The sequence below is a fragment of the Pelophylax lessonae genome, assembly GCF_965119305.1.
Source record: "Pelophylax lessonae genome assembly, chromosome: 4".
Taxonomy (NCBI): Eukaryota; Metazoa; Chordata; class Amphibia; order Anura; family Ranidae; genus Pelophylax; species Pelophylax lessonae.
The window spans coordinates 193,224,593-193,252,247 of NC_138771.1; the positions used below are offsets into that span (position 1 = coordinate 193,224,593).

Genomic DNA, 27,655 nt, shown 5'->3' on the forward strand with positions numbered 1-27,655 from the left:
TGGAGTGAAAAACTGCAGGCGGATTACCTCAGTCGTCAGGCGTTGGACCAAAGGGAATGGTCTCTTCATCCGGAGGTGTTTCATCAGTTGTGTCTCTGGTGGGGCACCCCCAAGGTGGGTCTGTTGGCATCCACCTCAGGGTGGCCCCGTTGGATCAGTATCGTTTGATTTACGCCTTCCCTCCTCTTAAGCTTCTGCCAACTCTGTTGAACACTAGGTGCTGAAGAATAGGGGTTGGTCTGAAACAGTGATTCCAACGCTGTTAAAAGCTAGCTAATCTACTTCTAGGAAGATGTACCATCGTACGTGGAAGACTTACATTGCATGGTATGAGTCCTTTGAGTTTCATCCTTCTTTTTCGGTGGCTCCGATCTTGACCTTCCTTCACGGGGGGGTTTAACAGAAATTGGCCTTGAGTACCATCAAAGGCCAGGTGTCGGCTTTGGCGGTCTTCTTTCAAAGACCCTTGGCCAAACACTCCCTGCCGCCTTGGGACCTCAATTTGGTGCTTTCAGTCCTCCAGAAGTTTACCTTTGAGATTCTTTGGGAGATTCCCTTGTTTACGCTGTCTCAGAAGGTGGGAATTTAGCCATTGTGTTGACTGGCGGCGTTATCCTGTCGCTCCCCTAACTCGCTCCTGTCCATCATTCCTTTCAAAGATTGTGTCTGATTTCCATTTGAATGAAGACCTTGTTTTGCCTTCCCTGTGTCCCAGGCCAAAACATCCTAAGGAAGTTGCCTTGCATGTCTTGGATGTGCTTCGGGCAATTAGGGTGTACCTTGCAGCTATGCAGTCTTTTAGGAAGTCGGACTCACCATTTGTGCTTACGATTGGATCTCGGACAGGGTTGTCCGCTTCTTCTGCGACCATTTCTTGATGGTTTTAACAGACGGTCATTCAGGCCTATTCCATCAGGGGTCAGGTTCCTCATTTCCCTATCAAGAGGCACTCTACTTGGGTGCTCAGTGCCTCCTAGGCCTTCCGTCATCAGGCGGCGTCAGTGACACAGGTGCACACTTTCACAAAGTTCTATAAAGTGGATGTGTTGGCATCTGTGAATGCCTCTTTTGGCTGCAGGCTGCTTGGTCCTCTTTGATGGTGTACTGTTTTTTTCAGGTGGGCTCCAGTTGTTTTGATTGAGCCCCTGTTGCCTTGTTGGCTACTGTTTTTAGCCTTGGGAATTTTTAGCTATTCCCACCCCTCATGTTTAACCACTTAAGCCCCAGCCCTATTTCGGACACTTTTTGTTTACAAGTTAAAACTAGCATTTTTTCCTAGAAAACTACTTGGAACCCCCAAACATTATATATATTTTTTTAGCGAAGACTCTGGAGAATAAAATGTCGGTCATTGCAAAATTATTTGTCACGCGGTATTTGCGCAGCGGTCTTTAAAAACGCCATTTTTTTGGAATAAATTTGAAAAATCACATTTCACTGCATTTAAAAAATACTAAACAGTAAAGTTAGCCCATTTTTTTTGTATATTGTGAAAGATGTCACGCCTAGTAAATACCCAACATGTTACAGTTTAAAATTGCGCCCCCCTGTGGGATGACGACAAACTACGGTCAATAGAGATCTCAATCTGCGACGCTTTAAATTTAACGGTTACCAGTTTAGAGTGTAGCTCTTTTTTTTAATTATTGCCCACGCTCTGACGATCGCGGCGATACCTCACATGTGGGGTTTGAACAGCGATTTCATTCGCGGCTCGACTTGCGTATACGGTTTTTTTTTGTGCGCGAGCTAACGGTGACGGGGCGGCTAAAAATTTTTTATTTTTTTTTCCTTTTTATTTTTTCTTTTTTTTAAACTTTATTACAGGTTTTTTAAAAAAAAAAAAAAAATCTGATCACTTTTATTGCTGTCACAAGCAATGTAAACATCCCTTTTGACACCAATATGTAGTGACAGGTACTCTTTATGGAGGGATCGAGGGTCTAAAAGACCCTAGACCCCTCCACTACACTTCCCTTTATGCAAAACGCCGAAAACGTCATTTTTGCATACAGCCGTTTTTCAAATCTGCTGCCTTTTGCAGCACAGTAACCCGGAGTGACGTCATGGACGCCGCCTCCGGTTTACGTCATCGGAGACCCGATCGATGCCGTTTCCGGCATTCATCGGGACTCCATCCAGCCGGCGGACGTGCCGGCTGGGTGCTCGGGGCTCCCGGTGGGACGGGAGCCCCGAGCAAAGCCATGGAAGGCGGCGGGAGGGGGGGGGACGTCCCCTCCCGCCCCCCCGGGTAACGATCGAGCGGCTCCCGAGCCGCATCGGTCGTTACCGACGGAAAGCCGACCGTCGGCTTCAAACCACGGTACCGGGATGATGCCTCTAACTAGAGGCATCATCCCGGTATAACCCCGCAAAGTGTACCGACGTACCGGTATGTTAGAATGCGGTAAGCGGTTAACACTGCTTTTGGATGTCCCAAAGGAGCTGTGTACATCAATGAACGAAAGAGAAAATGGGATTTTTGACTTACCGTAAAATCCATTTCTCTGATGTTTCATCGATGGACACAGCACCCACCCTTCTGTCGAGTTGTAATTCGTCTGACACTGCTTGTAACAAAACTGAGTACTTTTAGCAGAGAGAGGGAGTATACCCCCAGGGACTGCCCATAGGCGTAGCCAGACTATTTTTTTTTCTGCCTAGTGTCCTACTCCTGTAGGGGGCAGTATAACCCAATAGTTAAGAATATCAGGAGCTGTGTCCATCAGAGAAATGGATTTTACGGTAAGTCAAAAATCCCATTATCTTTTATCAAGGGAGGCTTCTGTAGGTAGGACGGTATCCGAGATCAAGCTTCTTGGCTTTCCTAGTAAAAAGTAAAGATTTGTAAAGAATTTCAGCTGAATGCCTGATTTCACAGATTGTGGTGACATGCAGCTTTCAGTCTCACTATCCAAATGTATCCTCAACTTATGTACTTTTAAGTAACTGGTTTAATTTTAATTTTATTTATTTTTAATTTTGTTATGTAGCTTTTAAAAAATGGGCAAGACTTGTAGGCATAACATTTGTGTTTTGTTTTTAACAGCCACTGCAGTAGTTGTAGAGGAAAATGACATTGAAAGCTACAGCATTCATGATGTTGTGATGCCACTGCCAGGCTTTGATGTAATCTACCCAAAGCACAAACGTAAGTATCGAGACTGTTCCTTTTAATTACCTTTCAGTCTGGTTATTTACTTCTGTTTTGTGTTTGTTTTGGGAAGACAAGTGCTAATATCTAGGTAAGTAAGCTACTACTTGTTGATTGTTTTTTTTTTTAAGAGGAGGAGGATTAGAGATTTTTTGGAAGGAGACAATTAACCCACTTTCAGACAGTCGTTCTGATCAGGTCCACCAGTTAGTTTTTCAGGTATACTTGATTGGAAGGTCCATTCATCCCTATGGATAGGCGGGTGTAAATGGACTTTTGTCCATTTACACCCGCCTATCTCCGGGTCCAATCAGGCCCCTTAACCACTTGCCGACCGGCCCATGGTAAAAATATGTCATTACTTTGACGTTTAATACCGGTGTTATGGCAGCAGATAGCTATGGGCTTTTTTTCCTTTTTTTACTTATTTAAATGGGACCACCTTTTCCTAAATATTATGAAGCTCATAGGAACCAAGGGATTTTAAGTAATCTCATGCGCTGCTTGAACATTTTGTAACAGTTGGTCAATCAAATCTCGTGACTGATCTATACCACTGGTGTGCATTGTCAGGAGTGTGAAGCCCAGGCACTTAACCATACTGAAGGGGGGGGGGGTATTGTAGGGAGGGGAGGAGGGTGAAGAGGAATGGTGGTGGCTGCAGAAGGGAGGGAAGGAAAGAGAGGAAATTTCGGGGGGGGGGGTGAAGAAGGGGACAGGGATAGAAAGAAAGGTTAGGAGTGGGGAGGGGAGAAGGGAAAGAAATTGGGGGTGGGGTGGTAAACATCTTATTAATAAAAATGCTTAACATCCCACTCAAAGTTGAGCCCTTTCAGTATCCATGTTTTTAGAAATAAACTCTTGTTTGGCTATTAAGGAGAACCTGTCACCCCCACTCTCCATCAACCCTCTCAATATTTTGCACTTTAAAAGTGTCTGAGATTGTGTCATCCTGTAAAGTGAGTCGCTACGCTAGTTCTCTTTCAAGTCCTAATATTGGCTATTTGATCACGCATCCGATCAGAGTCTGGTGGTGCTACCAACATATTGTTTTTTTATACTCTGTGCAAGATATGACATACAGTGCATCTGGAAAGTATTCACAGCGCTTCACTTTGTCCACATTTTATGTTATGTTAAAGCTTTATTCCAGAATGGATTCAATTCATTATTTTCCCTCAACATTCTACATACAATACCACATAATGACAATGTGAAAGAAGTTTGTTTGAAAACTTTGCAAATGTATTAAATTAAAAAAAAAAAAAATTAAATGTGTATAAGTATTCACAGCCTTTGTAATGACACTCAAAATTGAGCTTAGGTGCAACCTGTTTCCACTAATCGTCCTTGAGATGTTTCTGTAGCTTTATTGGAGTCCACCTGTGGTAAATTCAGTTGATTGAACATGATTTGGAAAGGCACACACCTGTCTCTATAAGGTCCCACAGTTAGCAGTGCATGTCCGAGCACAAACCAAATCATGAAGTCCAAGGAATTGTCTGTAGACCTCCAAATTACATATCGTCTCTAGATATGACATGTCTTGTCTAGCATTTTCAGACTATCTTTGGTATCTGTGTGTGTGTGTGTGTGTGTGTGTGTGTGTGTGTGTATATATATATATATATATATATATATATATATATATATATATATATATATATATATATATATATATGTATATATATATGTATATGTGTGTGTGTATATAGAGAGGTTGGGACTTTACATGAGGTTACAACTAACCGTTGTACCTCCATCCCTATAATCTAAAGCAAAAAAAGAGGGTTGGGACTTTGAGTGAGGCATAAGACTGAGTCTGATTGTAAAACAAAGACAAAAAAGTAAAAATAAATATCCATTTTATTAGGTACAACAAATGATGACAATGTTAAAACATGTAAAAATACAAGATAACATACATGAATGATGCCAGTCTGACCAAGACATATTAAAGGTATACAGTGTGTCAATGATCTAAATGCGGGAATTCCAAAGTAAAATAAGATAATGGTTGAGACAGACATATGTAAATGGTATAGGAGTATTGTTCATGAAGATTGCGTCCTATTATATTGTTAATTAAGATTGCGTCCTATTATACTCTACGCGTTTCGTGTTTCTACACTTGTCAGGAGCTGAAGCAATCTCGTTTATCAAAGAATAATATAAATATCAAAAGATATCCCAAAGTGTCTAATAGTATCATCGCTAAGGCATGGCAATGTCTGTCACAATTGGTGGTCTACTTACTAATTGGTTCAAACTGTCGCCACATGGGGCTTATGAAGGAAGGTACTCTGAGACCATCTAGACCGGGAACTTTTTCTCCTCCTGGGTTTGGTACTTATTCCCAGCCTCACCATGCATGGTACTCAGTATTTACAGTATACTCCCATAAAACATACGTTTGATACATGAATATACTTGCTTCATTATATATATTTTTAGGAAATATATTGGATGACTAGCAGAGGCTGTGGTTTCCTCCCATGGAGATGACACCTATCCTACATCTCTGCTTTTCTACCCCACAAGCCCATGGCATTGCTCCCTCAGTTTCCGGGCTAGACGGTCTGAGTACCTTCCTTCATAAGCCCCATGTCCACCACAGACTGAGTACCATGCATGGTGAGGCTGGGAATAAGTACCAAACCCAGGAGGAGGAAAAGTTCCTGGGCTAGATGGTCTGAGTACCTTCCTTCATAAGCCCGATGTGGCGACAGTTTGAACCAATTAGTAAGTAGACCACCAATTGTGACAGACATTGCCATGCCTTGGCGATGATACTATTAGACACTTTGGCATATCTTTTGATATTTATATTATTCTTTGATAAACGTTTGCTTCTGCTCTTGACGAGTGTAGAAACACGAAACGCGTAGAGCATAATAGGATGCAATCTTAATGAACAATACTCCTATACCATTTACATATGTCTGTCTCAACCATTTTCTTGTTTTACTTTGGAATTCCAGCATTTAGATCATTGACACACTGTATACCTTCAATATGTCTTGGTCAGACTGGGATCATTCATGTATGTTATCTTGTATTTTTACATGTTTTAACATTGTCATCATTTGTTGTACCTAATAAAATGGATATTTATTTTTACTTTTTTGGCTTTGTTTTACAATCAGACTTATGCCTCACTCAAAGTCCCAATCCTCTCTTTTTGCTATCTTTGGTATCTGGTGGGATGATGTGTATCAAACATCGAGTGGTCCCATGCTTATACTGTACTTACCTGTGGTGTTCAACCAGTTACCGCTCCTTTTTTTGGACTGGTAATACCTAGACAATATTCCTTTTCAAGGAATTTCTCTTCCATCGCCTGTGCCTGTCTATCCTTTTCTTATAAGGTAGAACAATTCCATCCAAGCAAATCCTCAAAATCTCTGTTTCCACTGTGATTGCACATAAAATCGACACTCCTCTATGGAACCCACCAGTGATATCCAATAGTTGATACTCCATATCTGTTCTTCTCCAGTGGACTTTTTAGGGTTTAAATGGGACAGGTATTGGTCGGCACATTAACCTTCCTGAGGCTATATAAGCTTTTTCCCCTCTGATGGCCAGTATGATTAAACCTTTGTCAGGCAAAACACTTTAGGGCCTGATTTTCATTAAGAGGTGCAGTTCATGCTGTCAGTCTGATTAAATCTACATTGGGTCTGAAACAACTGGTGTGTGGCTTGTGAATAGTTTCACTGTAGAGTGGAGTGCAGCGGGGCTCCTGAAGCTGCGTCACCCAGCTGATTCACATGGGGGGATAGCAAAGTGTGTAGATGGCAATAATCTGGATTTTGGATTGCTGACATGTATGAATCTTACTGCTGCCTAAATGTATCTCTCCTATAAAGAACGCATGGAACAGATGGCTGTGGAGCTAATTTTTAGCTACGATGGTTTGCTAGACGCCTCACCTCTCATTCCTTGTATGTGTCTCAGGACTGCTCATATATTTAGGGTGCTTTGGTAAAAGTGCTGGACTGTGGAACCCTTGTGTGTTTTAAAAAAAAAAAAAAAACTACATTTGATAAACACGGCCTTATGGCCTTGGAGACCTCATCTTTTTCAGACCAATTCTTGACAACATTGGCAAAGATGATACTGGTGAGCACACCCATCTTCTTGGACTATTTACTTAATCAAAAGCTAGTTGTAAACCCAGAAAATCAAAATTTCAATAAATACACTACCTTATTAAACGAAGCAGGACAAGTAATCTGTCCCCAGTCTGGCCGGGAAAGGAGCAGGCACTCTTCTGCAATCTTTCTCGGTTTACCTCACTGAAAAAAATCTGTCGCACGTAAAAAAAAAAAAAAGTTGCTGCCGTCCTGTGATTGATAACCTAAATAGATTCATGCATGAGATGTGGCCCTGTCTCCTGTTGCTGCATCTGCAGATCTCTCTACCCCCTAACTCCTGCAGCCCCTGGATTAGCTGTTCTGTACCTCCGCATTGTGGGACAGGAGGAAGTCAGGTGGTGCGGATTTGGGTGTTCAATTGACCAGGACAAGTACATCCACCATGCATGCTACTATCCCGAGTGATGATTTGTTGGGGTGTGTAGAGCTGGGAGGGGAGTCTGGTAACATGATTCGACTCCTGAGCTCCTGTACAAGTAGTCCTTCAGATTCATGAAACATGTGGTTCACAACCCCTTTAGGATTGTTGTTCATTAGAAGCATCAGCTGATTTGAACAATGTTTCACAAAAAGGAGCTCTCTGAACGGAAACAGTATGGTCAAGAGTAGTTGATCTGCATTAGGCTGAAAAGGGATACAAAGTAGTCTCAAAGTGTTTAGGCATCCATCATTTGACATTTAGACAAATTGTCTATAAATAGAGACCGTTTAGAACTGTGTCTAATCTTCTTAGACATGGAAGCCCAGCAAAGCTGATTCCCTCGGTACAATGCAGAATCCTCAATGAGGTGAAGAAGCCAGGAGTAACAACTAATGGCTTGAAGATATCACTGGAACTGGCCAACATCCTTGTTCATTAATCTACCATATGCAAGTATTTGAATAGGCAGGGTGTCCATGGCAGAACACCGCAGAGGAAGTCCTTGCTCTCTATAACAAGCATTGCTGCGTGCCTGAAGTTTGCCAAAGAGCACTTTGACCAACCACAATGCTACTGGGAAAATATTTTGTGGACTGATGAAACAAAAGTTGATTTGTTCAGTTAGAATACTCTGCATTATGTATCGTGCATAATGGGCACAGCTTACTGCCATCAGAACATTATCCCAACAGTGAAGTATGGTGAAGGGAACATCAGGATTTGGGCTTGCGTGGCTGCATCAGGACCTAGACCACTTGCCATCATCGAGGGGAAAGCAATACCCAAGTTTACCAAAATATCCTACAGGATTATTTTAGGGTGGTTGTCCACCAGCTGAATCCTAGTGGAAGTTGGATAATGCAGCAGGAGCAGGACAATGTTCCTAAAGCCCAATACACACGTACCGATCGTCGGCCGAACGATCGGCCGTCTTTTGTCCAGGGCTGTCGTGTCTGTTGAAAACTGCAAAAGACTCGCATGAATTTTGTCGGCCAACAACAGCCGACTGCAGAAGTGATGTCATGTGATGGTTAACTTTCCGTGTGTTTTTTCTTTTCTGAGCATGCCCAGTCTTGCCAATCTGCTGTCTGTCGGCCGAAATCTGTACTGACTGGCGAACAATCAGCCGTTCTGGTGTTGGCCTACAAAAATTTTAATGCCTGCACCACAACAGATTCTGTTCGGCTGAAAATTCGCTGTCGGAAGCTTCATACTAACAAGCCTACGATCGGTCGGCGGCCGAATATTTGCGGCCGACAATCGGTACATGTGTACGGGGCATTAGCATTGAAAAAAATCCACCACAGACTGGCTTCAGAAAAAGAGTGTGTTGGCGTTGCCAAGACCTTAACCCCATAAAGATACTGTGAAATGACCGCAAAAAGCCACCCACAACAGACCTCCTACAAATGTGTCTGAGCTTAAGCAGTTTTGTAAAGAGAAAAGGTCAAAAATTTCCTCTTGAACGTTGTGTAGGTCTGATACAGTGCTACCGAAGGCGCTTGCTTGAATTCATTGGTGTCAAAAAAGAGGTTACACCAATTATTAGGGCTAAGGGTTTACTTTTTCCTCCTGCAGTGTGAATATTTAAAGTGTGTTTAATAGACACAAGAAATTTTGTTTGCGTTATCCTCTTAAGCACGTTGTGTTTGTATATTGTTGTTCCCATTTTATGGCAAATCCACAGAAAGCCACATTCTTTTGCTTGTCACTGTATAACTAGCCTTTGTGATGTTAAAAGCCCTTCCATGTGCATCTTACTGCAAATTTCTCCACACACTTACCAGCTCTCCTGCAAAAAAGGAATTGACCCTAATATTTCACATTACTTTTGCTTTACTTTCCGTGATGACAATAAACAGGACAATTAGAGAAGGTGAATCTCCATAACAGGCTCCGACAGCAATAAAAACCTGACATGTTCTAAGCTATTTCCACTCTTTCCAAAACTAAAAAAAAAAAAAAAAAAAGCTTTCCTATATATTTTAACTGTTACTATTTTGATAAATTTGCAACTTTTTGTTAATTAAAATTTTTTTTTTCCCCCTTAAGTTGCTGCAGCTTATGAAGAAATGCTTGCCGCTGATAAACTTGACATCAAGAACATGAGGCATAAAATTAAAGATTACTCTCTATCTGGAGCGTACCGAAAAATTCTGATACATCCTCAAGATGTCAGCTGGTAAGCAGTGTATTTCTCCTATCTATCTATATATATATATATATATATATATATATATATATATATATATATATAATGTATGTATGTGTTAGGGCAGGGGTAGGGAACCTATGGCTCGCGAGCCAGACGTGGCTCTTTTGATGGCTGCATCTGTCTCGCAGACAAATCTACTAAAAGGGGCGTGTCTGGACGTGAGCCGCGCTGGACGTGTAGTCCCAGAGCTCTACCACTAAATCCAGTGCCATCTGCGTAGCTGTGCCCGGTGCCAAGGAGATTTCTGCACCCATCCATGGTACACTTTTGTGGGCTACCTTCAGTTCGTCTCTGGGTGACCGGATTGTCGCGGTAGCGCCGCCGGCTCGTGTGCTGTGCATCTGAGGGCCTTGGCAATCACCGCCCGGTTAGGAGACCTGCCATCCATTCCTTTTCCCCCGACAGACACAATCTCCTTCCCCTCTGACACCCGGGGACCCGCGGGAGCTGCCTCTCACATCCACTTCTGAGGACTTTAGCGGCCAGCCGCCATTTTCTCAGGGCCTATACTCACCTCCATCACTCGCAGGCCTGTAGGCGCTTCGCCACGCCGGCCTCATTGCATACCTGCCTGCTCTGCTCTCTTCCCGACCGGCCTCCAGGCACTTTCACACGGCTCCATCTACTCACTGTATAGCTACAGCCCATGAATATGAATATTAAATAAAGGTTCCCGACCCCTGAAATATTATAGTGTATGGCTCTCATGGAATTACATTTTAAAATGTGGTGTTCATGTCTCTCTCAGCCAAAAAGGTTCCTGTGTTAGGGTGATGTAAGGGCGCTTTTTATGCTGCAGTTATCTTAATTTAGTTGTATAAGTTTAATAATTGAAGTACACAATGAGTTAATTCATCATGTGGTTAAGTATTTTTTTTTCTATAATATTTATAGGGAAATTGTTGCATATGATGACACCAAAATTCCTCTAGTTGGAACTGATCTGGAAAAGCTGGAAGGAAAGCCATTACCTGTATTTAACAAAGGTAATCAAGTTTGTGTTTGTGCCTGAAAGTCTAACTTCAGCCAAGGAATGAAATATAGTACATTTATGAAAACGGTTTTACCTGCCAAATAAGCTGTTCTGTTCAGCCAGTCTTTTGATGTAAGCACCCCTGCCAGGGAACAGCAACCGCATGTCTAATAATGAGGAGCCCTGAGCCTCCTGATTGAATATAGGAGTGGCAGCACACTGATTAGTCATCACTCCTCACTCAGTCAGTATATTTTTTCGGTTGGTACGTATATGCTGCATTAAATGCAGGGGGCATTAAAGCATTAGAAAACTGATTTTTAATTAAAAAAAAAAAAAAATGCGGATGTGTTTTTCTGTTACTTAGTTTTCAGCCAAAGGAAAATTTAAAGAGTTTAAATGTTTTTTAGAATCTGTTGTGTAATGTAACTTTTTATGCCAGTTTAAAATGCACATGCATACAGGACTTAAAGTGGATCTTCACCCTTTAAATGGACTCTCTATCCACGCCCCCCCCCCCTCTCTGCTGTAAATATCATGTTTTGGGGGTTTTATTTTTTAAATTAGTTTTAGCATGCCCCTATCCTCCATCATTGGCCTAGGTGAATGATGTCAATGCCCCTGGTGCCTTCACCAATATGTGCCGTTCACATCCCAGGAGGTACCAGGAGCTCTGCACATCACCCAATTCACTAACAAAGGAGGGGAGTAGGCCTAATGGTGTGTCATTGGAAAGCTGTGCCGGCGCAGCCTTTCAGGGATGTCACAGATAAACATGGCTGCGCAGGATTTAGCGGTCGCTAGAAAAGGCTATCAGCTGGGTGCTGAATTCACTGTGTGGGTGAGTATCTGAAAAATAATTGGGGGGGGGGGGAGGGGTGGATTTCTCCTTAACCATCTCAATACTGGGCACTTTCACCCCCTTCCTGCCCAGGGCAATTTCCAGCTTTCAGTGCTGTTGTGCTTTGAATGAGAATCACTCAGTCATGGAACACTGTACCCATATGAAATTTTTACCTTTTTTTTTTCACACCAATAGAGCTTTCTTTCGGTGGTATTTTACTCTTGGGTTTTTTTTATTTTTTTTGCGTTACAAAAGCCAAAATTTTGGGGAAAAAAAGCGTTTTCCTTTGTTTCTGTTATAACATTTTGCAAATAAGTAATTTTTCCTTTTATAAATTTTGACAAAAATATATACTGCTACTGTACATTTCTTTGGTAATAGCCCAAATTGATGTATATTATTTGGTCTGTGTGAAAGTTAGTCTACAAGCTATGGTGCCAATCATTGAAAATTGATCACACCTGATGTACTGTTCTAATTTCTTGAGGCCCACAGTGGCGGAACAGTACAAATATACCCTCTTTTTGGAAAGTAGACCATCCAAAATATTTAGTAAGAGGCATGGTAAGTTTTTTTTGAAGTTGTAATTTTTTCGCACAATTCTTTGGAAAAAAAGAAATATATATATTTTTATTTTTTTTACAAAAATGTCATATTAACAATTTTTTTTCACACACAGCATAGGCATACTTGCAACTATCCCCCCAATACACATTCTGCTACTTGCCCTGAGTATGGCGATACCACATGTGTGAGACTTTTTCATAGCTTAGCCACATAGAGAGGTGCAACACTTAAGTTTTGAGTGCTTCAGACATTATCCACTTAAGACCAGGCCGCCTTCTGACACTTTTTGTTTACAAGTAAAAATCTGTGTTTTTGCTAGAAAATTACATAGAACCCCCAAAATATATATTTCTTGTAGCAGAGGCCCTAGAGAATAAAATGGTGCGGGGGATTTACAAATTTTTATGTCACAATATTTGCGCAGCAATTTTTCTAACACAATTTTACAAACTGACGCATAAATACATTTTAATGAATTTCAGTGCACACAAAGACAATATAAAATTTTTGGTAAAATTGAAAATATAGTGTTGCGACAGGTAAATACACACACTTTTGAAATTGCGACAAACTTTGATATTTAAAAATCTCCATAGGCAACACTTTATAAGCCTTGATTGACCTAGTTACCTGCTGGGACTTCAGTCTTAGCTATAATAGGTAGTTTTGTTATTTTGTGAGTTTTTATTTTCACTAGTTCCTGGAGAACTACAAGCAACATCGGGCTGTGGTTTCAGACTGGATATTCTAGATCCTTCTGGTCTCCCAGCCTGGCCAACGAGCGTGAGCAGGTTAAAGTCCAGAACTAGGCCTCGCCACGACAGTCCCGATGGATGGGTACGACCCTGCGAGTGGACAAGTCTCGCTGGGACGCGATCAACCTGGAACGCCCTGAGTCGCAGCGTACCCCCTAGCTGGCAGCACCCGCACCCTGGGTGGGAGGTGGTCTGTGCTGGGTGGCGCCCACCTGGTACCGTGGTATGGTGAGTAATGCTGTCCCCCCCCCCCAATCCTCTGGCGGTCTTGAGGTGGACGTGGGCCCCCTCCCTGGAATAGTCGGACCTTCGGGGCTCCCTCGGTTCCCCTGGCCTCAGTGATATTAGGCCTACCCCCTCCACCTTTCCCCTACCCATAGTAGGTCCTACCTCCGGGAGGATAGAAAAATTGCGGCCACGGTGGCTTTTTTCTTCGGGGGTGGCATTGTCCTGGTGGAGTCCCTTCCTAGGGACCCTCTAATGCCTCTTGTCTGGGAGACTGCATAGCGCCGTTGGTGCCGCCATTTTGCTGTAGTTTCATGCTTTCGATTCTCCCATTGAAATACATGGGCAACCATTTTTTATTAGTTCCCTATAGGAATGCATGGGGTGGCCATTTTTTGTAGTCCACAATGCTGGACAGGCGAACAGCATGTAACATAAAAATGTATCTATGACAGGCTGTGCTTGTCATTTCTTGTGAAGGAATGTTTTACTTTCACAGAACGTGCTGGCAGTCTCCTGAGCGGTCTGGTAATGTTTTCTGGGGTCCCCTGTAGGTTTTACTCACCCACTCTATCGGCTTGTATTGGAATGGGACTAGGTATACCGCTAATTTAGCAGTGGGATCGCAATTTAGCGACTTTTAAACTGACACTGCATTTTTTTTCTTATCTGTGTAATATGGAGTTCCAGGGTACATTGTCACCTACAGACCCCCTAGGAGTGGCTGCAGAACCTTCTATATCGTAGCCCCTGTCTGTGCGCCGCTTACGGCAGTCTTGGAAAGCCTTGTGTCTAAGGTAGATTTTGTATGTAAAAGCGTTGTTGGCTGCAAATGCCCTCTGCCTTCGCCTCCTTTGGTAGTTTCCTCAGATTCTGAGGCAGACTTGGCTGCCGCAGATGCACCGCACCCTGAAGGGTTGGTGTCTTCACATTCTGATAAAGAGGTCCTGTCCTCGTCCGCCGCTGTGCGGGAACGCGCATTGCTGGAGGCATTTATAGTTTCAGTGTGGGAAACTTTAAAATCGGAGGATGAATCTACAGTGTCGGGTAATCTGCTGCAAGATTGTCTGGTTAGGATTCAATCGGACAATGCCACAGCTGTGGCTTACATCATTCACCAGTGGGGCACCAAGTGTCTTGGCGGCCAGGGAGGTGGCCAAAATTTTGGCCTGGGTGGAACAGTTTGTCCCAGCCCTCTCTGCTGTGCACATCCCAGGTGTGGAAATTGGCAAGCGGATTACCTGTGTCCTCAGGTGTTGGATCAAGGGGATGTACCCTACACCCGGAGGTGTTTCATCTCCTGTGTGTCAGGTGGGGGACACCCGAGGTCAATCTGTTTGCTTCTCGTCGCAACAAGAGGTGCAGAGGTCCGTAGCCAGATCTTGAGAGCTTCTGGCCGACGCCACAGATGCACTGGTGGCTCCTTGGGGTCGGTATCGGCTGATTTATGCCTTTCCTCCGCTGAAACTTCTGCCGAGGCTTCTATGCAGAATAGAGGTAGAAGGGATTCTGGTCATTCTGGTGGCTCCAGACTGGCCTCTCGCCGGTCTTTGTATGCAGACCTAGTAAGGTTGGTCGCCGATGCTCCTTGGAAACTTCCTCTCAGGGAAGATCTGCTGTCTCAAGGTCTGATCTTCCATCCTGCTTTACAGTCGCTGGCTTTAATGGCATCGCTGTTGAAAGCCAGGTGTTAAGGGATAGAGGTCTTTCTGACTCTGATTCCTACAATTTTGAAGGCTAGGAAGTAGACTTCCAGGAAGATATATCATTGTATGTGGAAATCTTACATTTCATGGTCTGAATCGCTGAAGGTGCACCCTCGCTTGTTTTAGGTTGCTAGGGTTTTGACCTTTTTGCAGAAAGGGGTTGAACAGCGTTTGGCTTTGGGCACTATCACAGGCCAAGTGTCAGCCTTGGCGATTTATATTTTCAACCCGTTAGCTACGCATGCCTTGATTCATATTTTCATTCAGGGAGTGTGCCATATGGCTCCTCCGAGGCGGTCCCCGCTACCTCCATGGGATCTAAATCTGGTATTATCTGTTCTTCAAAAGCCTCCTTTTGAGAACTTTCGGGAGATTCCTCTACCTTCATTGTCTCAGAAGGTTGCCTTTTTGGTAGCTATCACTTTTGCCCACAGAGTGTCTGAATTGGCGGAGTTGTCCTGCTGTTCACCTTATCTGGTGGTCCACAGAGATAAAGTGGTACTCCAAACAAATCAATCTTTTCTCCCTAAATTGGTTTCTTATTTTCATTTGAATGAAGACATCATACTGCCTTCACTCTGTCCCAAGCATCCTAAGGAATTGCCTTGCATCCTTTGGATGTGGTTTGGGCGATCAGGGTTTTCCTGTCGGCTACTGAGTCTTTGTGAAAGTCAGATGCTCTTTTTGTCCTTACTGAGGGACCGCGTAAGGAATTGGCTGCATCTGCTACCATTTCCAGGTGGATCAGGCAGACAGTTGTTCAGGCTTATTCGCTGAAGGGTCACCAGGTGTCAGTGATGCAAGTGTGCAAAGTGGCAACTTGGTCGTTGGTGCATACGTTCATGAAATTCTATAATGTTGATGTGTTGGCATCTTCGGATGCCTCCTTTGGCCGCAAGGTTTTGCAGGCTGCTGTTGTTCAAAGAGAATCTTTTTTGTTCTCTTTTGAGGGTGTATGTTTTTCCTAGGTGAGCTCCATATTGCCTGGTTGGCTATGTTTAGCCTTTGGGGAGTTACGTTGTTCTTTACGTTGTCTTCCCACCCCTCATGAAATTACTGCTTTGGGACATCCCAATGTTCTAAGAAGATATGGAGCTGTGTCTGTCGAACGATGGAGAGAACTGGATTTTTGAACTTACCGTAAAATCCTTTTCTCTGAAGTTCGACAGACGCAGCACCCACCCCTCTGCTTCTGAGTGAATGGGGTTTTTTGTCTTCTAAACACTGCTTGCAACGAAACTGGCTGCTGTAGCAGAGTGTGTGGGGTTATGCCGGCAGGGACAGTCCCCATAGGCGTGGTAAAGCTTTTTCCTGCCTAGTGCCTATTCCTGATTGGAGGAGCATAACCCCATGGTCTAAAGATATGGAGCTGCGTCTGTCGATGAACTTCAGAGAAAAGGATTTTTTACGGTAAGTACAAAAATAGTTTATTTTAATTATTGGTGGGACACTGGTACACTGACAGATGTTTTTTTGTGCACTTGTACACTGACAGATGTTGATTGTTTAACGGAGGACACTGACAGATATTGATGTTTCAATGAAACACTGTTGCACTATTGCAGATGTTGATGGGACACTGGTACACGGTGACGGTAGTTGGTGGGACACTGGTACACTTACTGAGCTCAGTAGGAATTGCCGACACAGGGACCCATCTCTCTGTTTTCTTTGTGTAAAGGTTGTGATTGGACACAGCCCTCATGGTTAGGAGGGCCAATCGCAGTGTCCGAAGATCGCAGTCTCCTGTTCTGGGCTACATACGGGTACATCCAATGAGAACGGGGAAGGTCCCACCCAGCTGTTTATGTATATTGGCTGGGTGGAAAGCAGTTAAATTAGGCAAAGTACAGTATTTGAAGTGCAGTAACAAAACTGCATTAATCAATATTGAATTATGTCTGGAAACTGATCTCTGCACATCATCATTTGTGTTACCTTCTTAAATAAGCCTGCACGTTTTATACAAGAAGTCGTGCTGTTTTTTTTTTTTTTTTTTTTGTTAATGCCCTAATGTTTAGTACTTTTTAAAGTTAAACACAGCATGGACAGTAGCCCTACAGCCTTATCTGCAGGCTGATCCCATAAGACCAAATACCTAATTACCTAACTTACCATTGGAATCTGTTCCTGACCTCTGCCGTCCTATTGGTTTTATTAATCATAACTTCTGTCTTTGGGATACAGCTGAGTGCCTTCTGGGCGATGGTGATGGTAATACCATGACTAAGCTGTTATCCTGATAGATAAAATGGAGACAGACCAGTCTAATGGTCAATACACATAAGTGTGTATTAGCAATGAATAATGCATAAATGTGGGGTAATTGTGAATTCATTACATTGTACTGGCAAAATTTCACTTAGGGAATAGTTGTTGACAGCCAATCATCGTAATCACATGGAATTGTTTGCCAACAAACTTGTCTATTCAGATGACTGCAGTTGCCAGTATCAAACACATTTATATTTAAAGTTTTATTTTTTATAAACGTTCCTATTGTTCCTATTTATCTGGGTTATATGAATAAATTACATCTAATGTAATCCGTGTGACGTGTTACAACTCAATGCATCAAACCCCATCAGAGATGATTTAAATTTCATTAACTTCTTTCTGTCCGCACTATAGCCGAAAGACGGCTACAGCGCAGACCTTAATTGCCAAGAGGGCATCCATGTACGCTGCCTGCGGAGCATGCGCCTCTCGCTCTGTGACCACGTGATCAGCTGTCAGCCATTGACAGCTGATCACATGATGTAAACCACAGCCGGTGATCATCTTTTTTTTTTTTTTTTTTTTTTTTTCTCACGCGGTCAGCGTGAGGAGAAAAAAAGGCGACCGCTGGCTGCTGTCAGAGAAACATCGGTCCCAAGGAGGAGGAGCATCTGTGCCCATCAGTGCCGCCCATCGGTGCTGCCTGATCAGTGCCTATCAGCGCCGCCTCATCGGTGCACATCAAGGAAGGAGAAAAATTACCTGTTTGCAAAATTTTATAAAAAACTATAAAAACTTTGTTTTTTGTTTTTTTTCAAAATTTTCGGTCTTTTTTTTTTTTTTTTCAGCAAAAAATAAAACCCCAGTAGTGATTAAATACCCCCAAAATAAAGCTCTATTTGTTTGAAAAAAAATTGATAAAAATTAAATTTGGGTACAGTGTCGCATGACCGCGCAATTGTCATTCATAGTGCGACAGCGCTAAAAGCTGAGAATTGGCCTGGGCAGGAAGGGGGTTTAAGTGCCCAGTAGGCAAGTGGTTAAACCATAATATATATTTTTATACTAATACTATGTAACTTGTGTGTTCTTAATTACACAAAGCCATGGTTATTTATTGTGCACCATTACAGCCTTCCAGCCACCAGTGTCCTAACAACCAAAGATGTCATCGGTTGATAAGGAGGACGTTGGGCACCTGCTTCTCTCCTTCAGTGCCAGGGTCACATTAGCTGAGTGAGGGAGAGAAAGCGACGGAGAAGAGAAACCATGGAACACTAATCAGTATCAGTGTACAAAAACGTATTTGCTTTGGACGAATAAATCACTACTAATGTTGGGTGTCCTACACATGAGGATGTTGCTACATTATGCAAAACTATTAGTTTAGTTTTTTAAATTTTGGAATGAGGTGCCTCAAGATTATGTGAAATTTTAAAGGGTCCCTTGACTGAAAAAAGGTTGAGACACTGTCCTAGACCAGTATAAAATTGGTACCTTCTGTTGATTATACACTGGCAAAGCTTTTGAGGACATGCCCCCATAGTACCCCCCCCCCTATAAACCTACCCCACTCTGTGAAGTGAGTCCTCAGATTAGTAGCAAGCAATGCAGAGTAATCCAGGGAATGAACAGGAGAGTGGCCTGTGTCCTGTACTCCAAAATACAGAAGTTACAGAAAAGTCAAAATTCCCTTTATTTTAAGCGTATAGTACAAGGTGGTGGATCTTGGGAACCATACGTGGACCCCATGCCATAGGGGTGGCTGAAAATTTTGCTTCTGGCTCTGGATCCTGCATGGACACTCACCTCAATACTGCAATGCGTGTAGCTAGCCACAGGGTGCTATACAGGTCCAGGGGCGCCGTCCATCCCTGTGGAACCCAGATACTGGAGAACCCTTGGGGGGAGGGGACATTCCTGGACATTCCAGAACCAAGCCTTTGTAGCCCAGCTTTCTATGGCCCACCACTTGGTCTCAATCCTCTGCTGATGTCGTTTTCTGCCGCAAGGTTGTGCAGCAGCATTGTTGCTCCTTGTTGCTGAGGCCTGTTGGCACAGTTTTTTGCCTGTTATAGCCCACCCTTTTAATTCATTGGTTGTGGATTTCCCAGGGTATCTGAAAATTCAGCCTGTGTTGTGTACTCTACTGTTAAGATGAGAAGAATTTTGACTTGAGCTGTGAATTCCATCTTGGATTATAGTACAGGACAGTGGCGGCTGGTGAAGTTTTAAGATGGGGGGGGGCGCAAGACCCCGCCCTTCCATTTTGACCCCTCCCATTTCTCAGAAGCCACACCCCTTATAGACTCCACCCATTTTGTCCCCTGTATTTTGCTTGCGTGAACCAATTCTCCCAATATATCACATATTAAGGGGTCCATCAGTACTAGTATATCCCATAATAGGGAACAGGGGCCCTATTATAGGATATACTGTGAGAGACATCCTATTATGGGATACATGGACTGAGAGTGGCACAAACCCCACAGTACAGACCCCCCCCAGCACAAACCTCACAGTACAGACCCCCCCCAGTACAGACCCCCCCCCCCCCCCAGCATAAACCCCTCAGGCACAAACAACTCAAGCACAAACCCCACAGTACAGGCCCCTAGCACAAACCCCACAGTACATGCCCCCTTCAATATAGTGACCAGTATAAATGCCCCCTTTCAATGTAGTGACCAGCATACATGTCCCCAATGCAGTGACCAGTATACATGTCCCCAATGCAGAGCTATGCGTGCGTGCCTCCAGTGCAGCCAGTGACCACCAGTATACGTCCTCCAATGCAGAGCTATGCGTGCGTGCCTCCAGTGACCACCAGTATACGTCCCCCAATGCAGAGCTATGCGTGCGTGCCTCCAGTGACCACCAGTATACGTCCCCCCCAATGCAGAGCTATGCGTGCGTGCAGCCAGTGACCACCAGTATACGTCCCCCCAATGCAGAGCTATGCGTGCGTGCAGCCAGTGACCACCAGTATACGTCCCCCCAATGCAGAGCTATGCGTGCGTTCCTCCAGTGACCACCAGTATACGTCCCCCCAATGCAGAGCTATGCGTGCGTGCAGCCAGTGACCACCAGTATACATGTCCCCCAATGCAGAGCTATGCGTGCGTGCGTGCCTCCAGTGCAGCCAGTGACCATCAGTATACATCCCCCAATGCAGAGCAATGCGTGCGTGCCTCCAGTGACCACCAGTATACGTCCCCCAATGCAGAGCTATGCGTGCGTGCCTCCAGTGACCACCAGTATACGTCCCCCAATGCAGAGCTATGCGTGCGTGCCTCCAGTGCAGCCAGTGACCACCAGTATACGTCCCCCAATGCAGAGCTATGCGTGTGTGCCTCCAGTGACCACCAGTATACGTCCCCCAATGCAGAGCTATGCGTGTGTGCCTCCAGTGACCACCAGTATACGTCCCCCAATGCAGAGCTATGCGTACGTGCCTCCAGTGCAGCCAGTGACCACAAGTATACATGTCCCCCAATGCAGAGCTATGCGTGCGTGCCTCCAGTGCAGCCAGTGACCACCAGTATATGTCCCCCAATGCAGAACTATGTGTGCGTGCAGCCAGTGACCACCAGTATATGTCCCCCAATGCAGAACTATGTGTGCGTGCATCCAGTGCAGCCAGTGACCACACGTATACGTCCCCCAATGCAGAGCTATGCGTGTGTGCCTCCAATGCAGTGACCACAAGTATACATCCCCCAATGCAGAGCTATGCGTGCGTGACTCCAATGCAGTGACCACCAGTATACATCCCCCCAATGCAGAGCTATGCGTGCGTGCCTCCAATGCAGTGACCACCAGTACATGTCCCCTAATGCAGAGCTATGCGTGCGTGCCCGACAGAGCAGTGCACTTACCTGGAGGCTCGGCTTCTCCCTCTCCTCTTCTCCGGTCTCCGCTCCACTCTCTGCAATGCCGGTCCACGCGACGTCAGCGGGGTCAGCATGGGGCCATGGGATGTCCTGGATGATGATTGGTCCAGGCTGTAGACTGGACCAATCACAGCCAGGATATCAGGAAAGTGGGGGTGCCCAAGCGCAATGACTTGCGCTCAGGTTACGCCCCCAGAAGGCAGCCAATCGGCGCCCTTCTGGGTCGTAAACCCCCCCCCATAGCCACCACATAGGCCGGGGTAGCGGCGAACACAATTTTTTTTTTTTTTTTTTCAAAACTTTTTGTTCGTTTTGTAATTTTTTTTTTTTTCTTTTCTTTAGGGGTAGAGGGCGCCGCCTCTATGCACGGGCGGCCACTGGTACAGGACACCCTCCCTTGTATTTTTGGTTTACTCTGCATGCTGCAAAGCTAGGGACGTAAGGAGTGTTAGTGATGGGGGGTAATGTGTCCTCAAAAGCTTTGCCACTGTCCAATCACCTTAGGATTACCAGCCTATAACTAAGGGTTTATGAATGCTATGCCTGTGTCCTGTACTGTACTCCAAGACACGGAATTTACAAGCCAGTCAAAATTCCTTTCTCTCCCTTCTGTATACTATATATCATTATAGTCTTTGATAATCCAAAAAACACAAACAAAATTATTAATTTATATTGATTTTGTTTGTGATTTGTGCAATTGCCAAAGCAATGAGCACTTTGCTAATACATTTTGTGCCCCTGAAGAATTTGCAAATGTGGAGAAACATGTTGGGTTGGTATATGGTTTTATCAGATTAGAATGGCATTATTCAGGAAAATGGCTATAGGAAAAATTGGAATATTATAGGGATTATACGGTGTAATGTGTGCAGAAGAGAAAAGTATTTTGCAGGAATTCGCTTCACATTTTTTATTTCACGGGTTGCATTATACTATGTGTTTATCTACAGATGGAAAATACAGGGCACTCAAGATGGAATTTTCCTTGCCTCCCTCCACTTATGCGACAATGGCCATCAGAGAAGTACTTAAAATGGACACCAGCATCAAGAATCAGACTCAGCTTAACACTGTGTGGCTGCGATAGGCTTATTCTGTGACCTCTGATTGTATATCAGTAGCATTTTATGCTTCATCATTTTAATACTTTATTTTTCCCCATAAAGGCAAAATAAAGTATAAACCATTTTAAGATGGAGATTTTACACTTCTGTTGATAGTTATTTGAAATGTTTTTTTCTTTTTTTTTCCAATGAGTTTTGTGAGCTGCAACTTTGGCAAACAAATTTGAATATGCTTAATATTGATGTTCTACCTAGTAATGTATCACTAGGGTAAATAGGGATTAAATTGGCTTAGGCTGAAGGTTGGGTTGGGTTTTTATTTGATTTCGGATTGTGCTGTCCTCTACTAGTCCCCTCTTTTTTATATTGAGTATTTTGGTTTAAGAAAAGCATAGTGGAGGGGCATGTTGCCTCTGCCTTGCGCCAAAGTGAAATTTGAAGACAGGTGTGTTTATCAACTAGCAACTAGATGAGTTATTTAGTACATAAAATTTGTGTGGTATGCTTATATTACCATTTTGAGGCGTGTGATTCATACACTAAACTTTATATAACTGGACACACTTTGTGTATCAGTGTTAATTTCGTCGACTAAAACCGACTAAAACGTTTTCGTCGACTAACACAATTCAGATGACTAAAATACAACTAAAACTAAAATGGCATTTTAGTCAAAAGACTATAAAACTAAATCAAAATTTGCTGCCAAAAATTAACACTGGTGCATACTCAAAGCATAAATAATATGTTAGATTTTTCACTCCAGGACCAGCAGTAGTATATAATGAGTTTGGAAATTGTAGAGAAATGCTTAAATAATGCATTACAAATTACAATTGAACTACACCCATTTGATTATAGATGACTAAAATGAGTTTTAGTCGACTAAAATGTAGGGCGTTTTAGTCTACTAAAATATACTGGAGTTTTAGTCGACTAAATACGACTAAAACTAAAACACTTGCAGAAGACTAAAATAGGACTAAAACTAAAATGCCATTTTAGTCCTAAGACTAAAACTAAATTGAAATTTGCTGCCAAAATTAACACTGGTGTATCTTACATTAAAATGTTATAGGCCATCTAATAGGTCTAAATTATGAAAATGCCTAGTTGTACATATATGTAGATATATATTTAATTGTGGAAATATTAGAGATCCAAAAACTGTGAGATTTGAGTTAATAAACAGGTCAAATACTTTCCATAAGATTTTGTTACTTTATTTACAATCAGGTAATGTTTATCAAAATCCATAAAACATTCTTCCACAATTTTTGATTTTACTTTTTTTTTTTTTTTTAATCCTATTAACATATCTGGTAATAAAGCGTGTACTGTAGCGCTACTTCTGAGGAAATGAGTGCTTATAAATGCTGCATGAGCTTCAAACAAGTGTTTCAAATATGTTTTCACTTTCAGTTTGTGTGCTCAGGCTTTTCCTGCATCTGATCGAAGTGTGCTTCACTACATCCAGGTAAAAACCAGTGCAACTCAGCTACATATCAGATTAGGTAGCCATTGACTGTTGGTACAGGCAGCTCACATATGAAAAGACAAAAACCCAAAGGAGCCTTATGTGCCCAAATTTAGTGCATGGTGTATTTGATTGTACCTGCCTGTATGCATTTACTCCTGATTGACATGCAGCTGGCTAATATATGTTATAGAAATGCCATAAATGTTCAGCACCCCAAATACAAGGGGGCAAGTCAATAAACACAAGACTGTTTTTTATTTTTTGTTTTTTCTTACATATAATAAACCTACAGCCAACTAGCCTCTTCAAATGTTGAAAAATAATTACATTATAATTGCTATCCAAGGACTAATTATCATGTAAGGCTATTATAAAGATGCATTAATCGGTTTGTTCTGATTTTTAGAGCTGCGTTACTAAGCATTTTTTAAATAAACAAGGAGTGGTAAAAACCAAACTGTCTGTAATTTATTGGAACATAATGCTCAATTTGCTCTAATCACACATTAACCTCTTTACCACTAGCCACTGTGCTGCTACTGCGGCACAGTGGCTCGTTATAGTCTAGCGACGTAGACCTACGTCGCTAGACTCCTCCCCCTGTAGGCGGCGCTCGCGCGCCGCCGGAGGAGCGCTCCCGCTGTTTTCATTCACAGCTGGAGTTGGGCCAGGGGAGGAGCGGCGGCGATCACCGCTGCTCTGCCCCGATCGTCGGGGAATCCAGTTTGGAGATCCGCCCGCCTGTGTAAACAGAGCGGGCGGATCTCCTAAGTGACAGGGAGTGACAGATCGGAGTGTTCAGCATAGCTGAACATCCGATCTGTCCCTGACTCACTCAGTCACCTCCCCCCACACACGTTAGTAAGCACCAGGCATACATTAACCCCTCCCTCTCCAATAAAATTAACCCCTTCCCTGCCAGTTTCATTTTTACAGTAACCGTGCATATATATAGCACTGATTACTGCAGTAATGTCACTGGTACCCCCAAAAATGACAGTCAAGGGTCCGATCTGTCCGCCGCAATGTCGCAGTCCCGCAAAAAAAAAGCCGATCGCCGCCATTACTTGTTAAAAAAAAAAAAAAATCACCAAAAATGACAGAAATCTTTCCCTTAGTTAGTAAACGCAATAACTTTTGAGCAAACCAATCAAAATACGCTTATTGCGATTTTTATTTTTTTTACCAAACATAGGTAGCAGAAAACAAATTTGCCAAAAATTAAAAAAAAAATTGGTTTTTACATCTTTTTTGGGGGGAATTTCATATAAAAAATGTCAAATATTTTTTTCAAAATAAACGCTCTTTTTTTGTTTATAGCGCAAAAAGTAAAAATCGCACAGGTGATCAAACACCACCAAAAGAAAGCTCTGTTTGTGGGAAAAATAGGACGTAAATTTCGTTTGGATACGGCGTCGCATGACCGCGCAATTGTCAGTTAAAGTCGCACAGCGCCGAATCGCAAAAAGCGGCCTAGACGTAAGACAGCAAAATGCTCTAGTGGTATAGTTTTTCTTTTAGTTAAAAATAACAAACGTGTCATACCTGTCCTGTGTAGTGGTTTTGCACAGAGCAGCCCCAATCCTCCTCTTCTGGAGTCCCTCTTCAGCACTCCTGGTCCCTCCCTACTGATGAGTAGCCCCCACATAAAGCAGTTTGCTATGGGGACACCCGAACCAAGCCACAGCTGTGTGTCTATTCAGACACAGAGCCGCAGCCCTGCCCCGCCCTCTTTCTCTCCTCACTGGCTGACTGACTTTGACCGCAGCGGGAGTCAATGGCACCATGCTGCTGTCTCAGCCAATGAGGAGGGGAGACCCGGGCAGCCGAGACACTCCTACAACATCGCTGGGCTCAGGTAAGTATAAAGGGTTGTGCCGGGGGGGGGGGGGGGGGGGTTTATCAACTCTGTCCAAATGGGACAGAGGTGAAACCCAAGGGGATTTAAATGTGCCACTAATCCTGTAGATATTTGCACAATTCAATCCACATTTAAAAGTAAATAAAAAGCTTTTCTCTGTCGCTCATTGACAGACGTAGTCCACTTTGATTCTCATCAATAGGGTTATGCTGCCTCCACAGGAGTAGGACTAGGCAGAAAGAAAAACATTCTGGCTCCACCCTAGGGGCAGTCCCAGAGGGTATATCCTCCCTCTCTCTGCTACAGGATGTCAGTTTTTTTCTGTCTAGTCAGGAGTAAGGACCCAAGTTCCTTGCTGGGATCTTTTTGGTCCTGGCCAGATTTTTTAGAAAAAATATTTTTTTAGGTAGTTTCTCCAGTTTTTTTCCTGTGAGATCTTCAAGCAAATTACGCCGGATCTGGGCGACGGGCTGGATGTTGAGATCCAGTGGTCACCCCAGCCGGCCTACGAGCGCGCGCAGACCATAGCATCACGCTTGGTCGGCCGCGACACATTCAAGTAAGTATGCGGGACCGGGCGACGGGCTGGATGTTGAGATCCAGTGGTCACCCCGGTTCAGCCTACGAGCGCGTGCAGACCATAGCTCCGCGCTGGGTCAGCCGCGACGGAGTCCCATTGGAGGGACTGACCTTGCGAGTTAAACGTCTCGCTTGGACGCCAGGAACCAGAGAGTCAAGGCGTCCGGATTGGTCGACAGCCCCCCACTTCGGTGGAGAGGGTGCCTGTCAGTCCGGTATGGTGAGTAAATGTTTCCCTTTCCTCTCTGTGAGGCGTTTTGGGATACGGCCCCCTCTATACATGGTCGGATTCTTTCTGACACTAAAGTCCCCCTTGTAACCTATGTTAAGTTCACATATCCTCAGTGATAATGTGCTCGGTGGGCAGCGGACTTGGTTTGGGAGCTAACATTCTAAACCAGCAGGCTTGGTTTGTAACTGACTTCTGTACTATAGCATACATAGGAGGTATAGCCTACCTTGACTGTAGTGGATCGTCAGACTCCCGCAGGCTGACAAGCCGCCATTAGCTTGGAGCATGCAGGCTGCTGTGCTGAGAACGCTACATCGGCAGTCCGCCGCCATTTTGCTGTAGACCAGGTACACAAGCGTCCGCAGGTCACGCCGGCTGCCATTTTTTTGGAGCCTATTGTCTCCTGCATGGGGGCGGCCATGTTTGAGGTGCCCAGCTAACCTCGAGGAGCAGCTGGGAACGCCGGAAGGCGTACACAGGGGGCGGAGCCACTTCCTTCTACCCGGGAAAACTAGCACAGGACTTCCCAGTCTGCACAAGACAAACGCTGACTGCAGTTGATAGGAAACTTCTCTGCATGGGGTCCCTCTCTCTCTATGGGGGTCAAGAAGCAGGTACACTGGGGGGCGCTATTGCGCTAGTGGGATACAGATAAAAAAAAAAAAGTTTTTTTCTGGCAAGTGTCCTGGATTAACATGGACCCTGCCACACATGTATCTCCACCTGATCCCCTCGAGGGGGCTGCAGGATCCTCCAGCACCTGCTTACTATTGAGTCATTTTCAGCAGTTATGGAGGCCTTTGTATCCCGGGTGGAAGTGGCTTGTCAGGGACAGGGTGCAAGGAAGCGACCCCCGCCTACCCCCATTTTATCTGAAACTTCGGATTCTGAGTCTGAGCCTATTCCTGCAATTGCAGGTACCTCATCTGGGATTTGTGTCTCGGGTACTGTCTGTTCAGACAGTGAGGAGGATGTTTCGGCATCAGCCATAGCCCGAGAGGAAGCGTTGGTAAACGCACTAATTGTATCTGTCCGAGAAACCTTAAGATTACAGGTTACACCGTCGGAAGTAGCTGAGACTGAAATTCCCTTTGGTACTAAACGCATCAAAGTGGCGAAAGTATTTCCATTGCCCTAATGTTTCGGTAATCCGATCAAGGAAGAATGGAGTCAGACAAAACGCACTCCTGCTGTTTCCAAACGCATTATTAGGCATTATCCGTTTGAGGAAGCCCTCCTTAAGAAATGGACAGTACCACCGGTGGTGGATTCACCAATTTCTAGATTAAATAAGCTACGGTCATTC

General features: G+C 43.9%; 1 protein-coding gene across 3 annotated transcripts in view; it reads left to right on the forward strand.

Moving 5' to 3' along the window:
* The window catches only part of PUS7 (pseudouridine synthase 7), a 238,722-nt gene extending 216,393 nt beyond the window's left edge, over nt 1–22,329 (forward strand). For all 3 annotated transcript variants that reach the window (XM_082254435.1, XM_082254433.1, XM_082254434.1), the window contains 4 exons: nt 3,050–3,151; nt 9,788–9,917; nt 10,845–10,936; nt 22,084–22,329. In XM_082254435.1, coding sequence (XP_082110561.1) covers nt 3,050–3,151; nt 9,788–9,917; nt 10,845–10,936; nt 22,084–22,220 — 461 coding nt within the window. In that variant the 3' untranslated portion in view covers nt 22,221–22,329. The remainder of the gene's footprint in view (nt 1–3,049; nt 3,152–9,787; nt 9,918–10,844; nt 10,937–22,083) is intronic.
* Nucleotides 22,330–27,655: the final 5,326 nt, after the last annotated feature.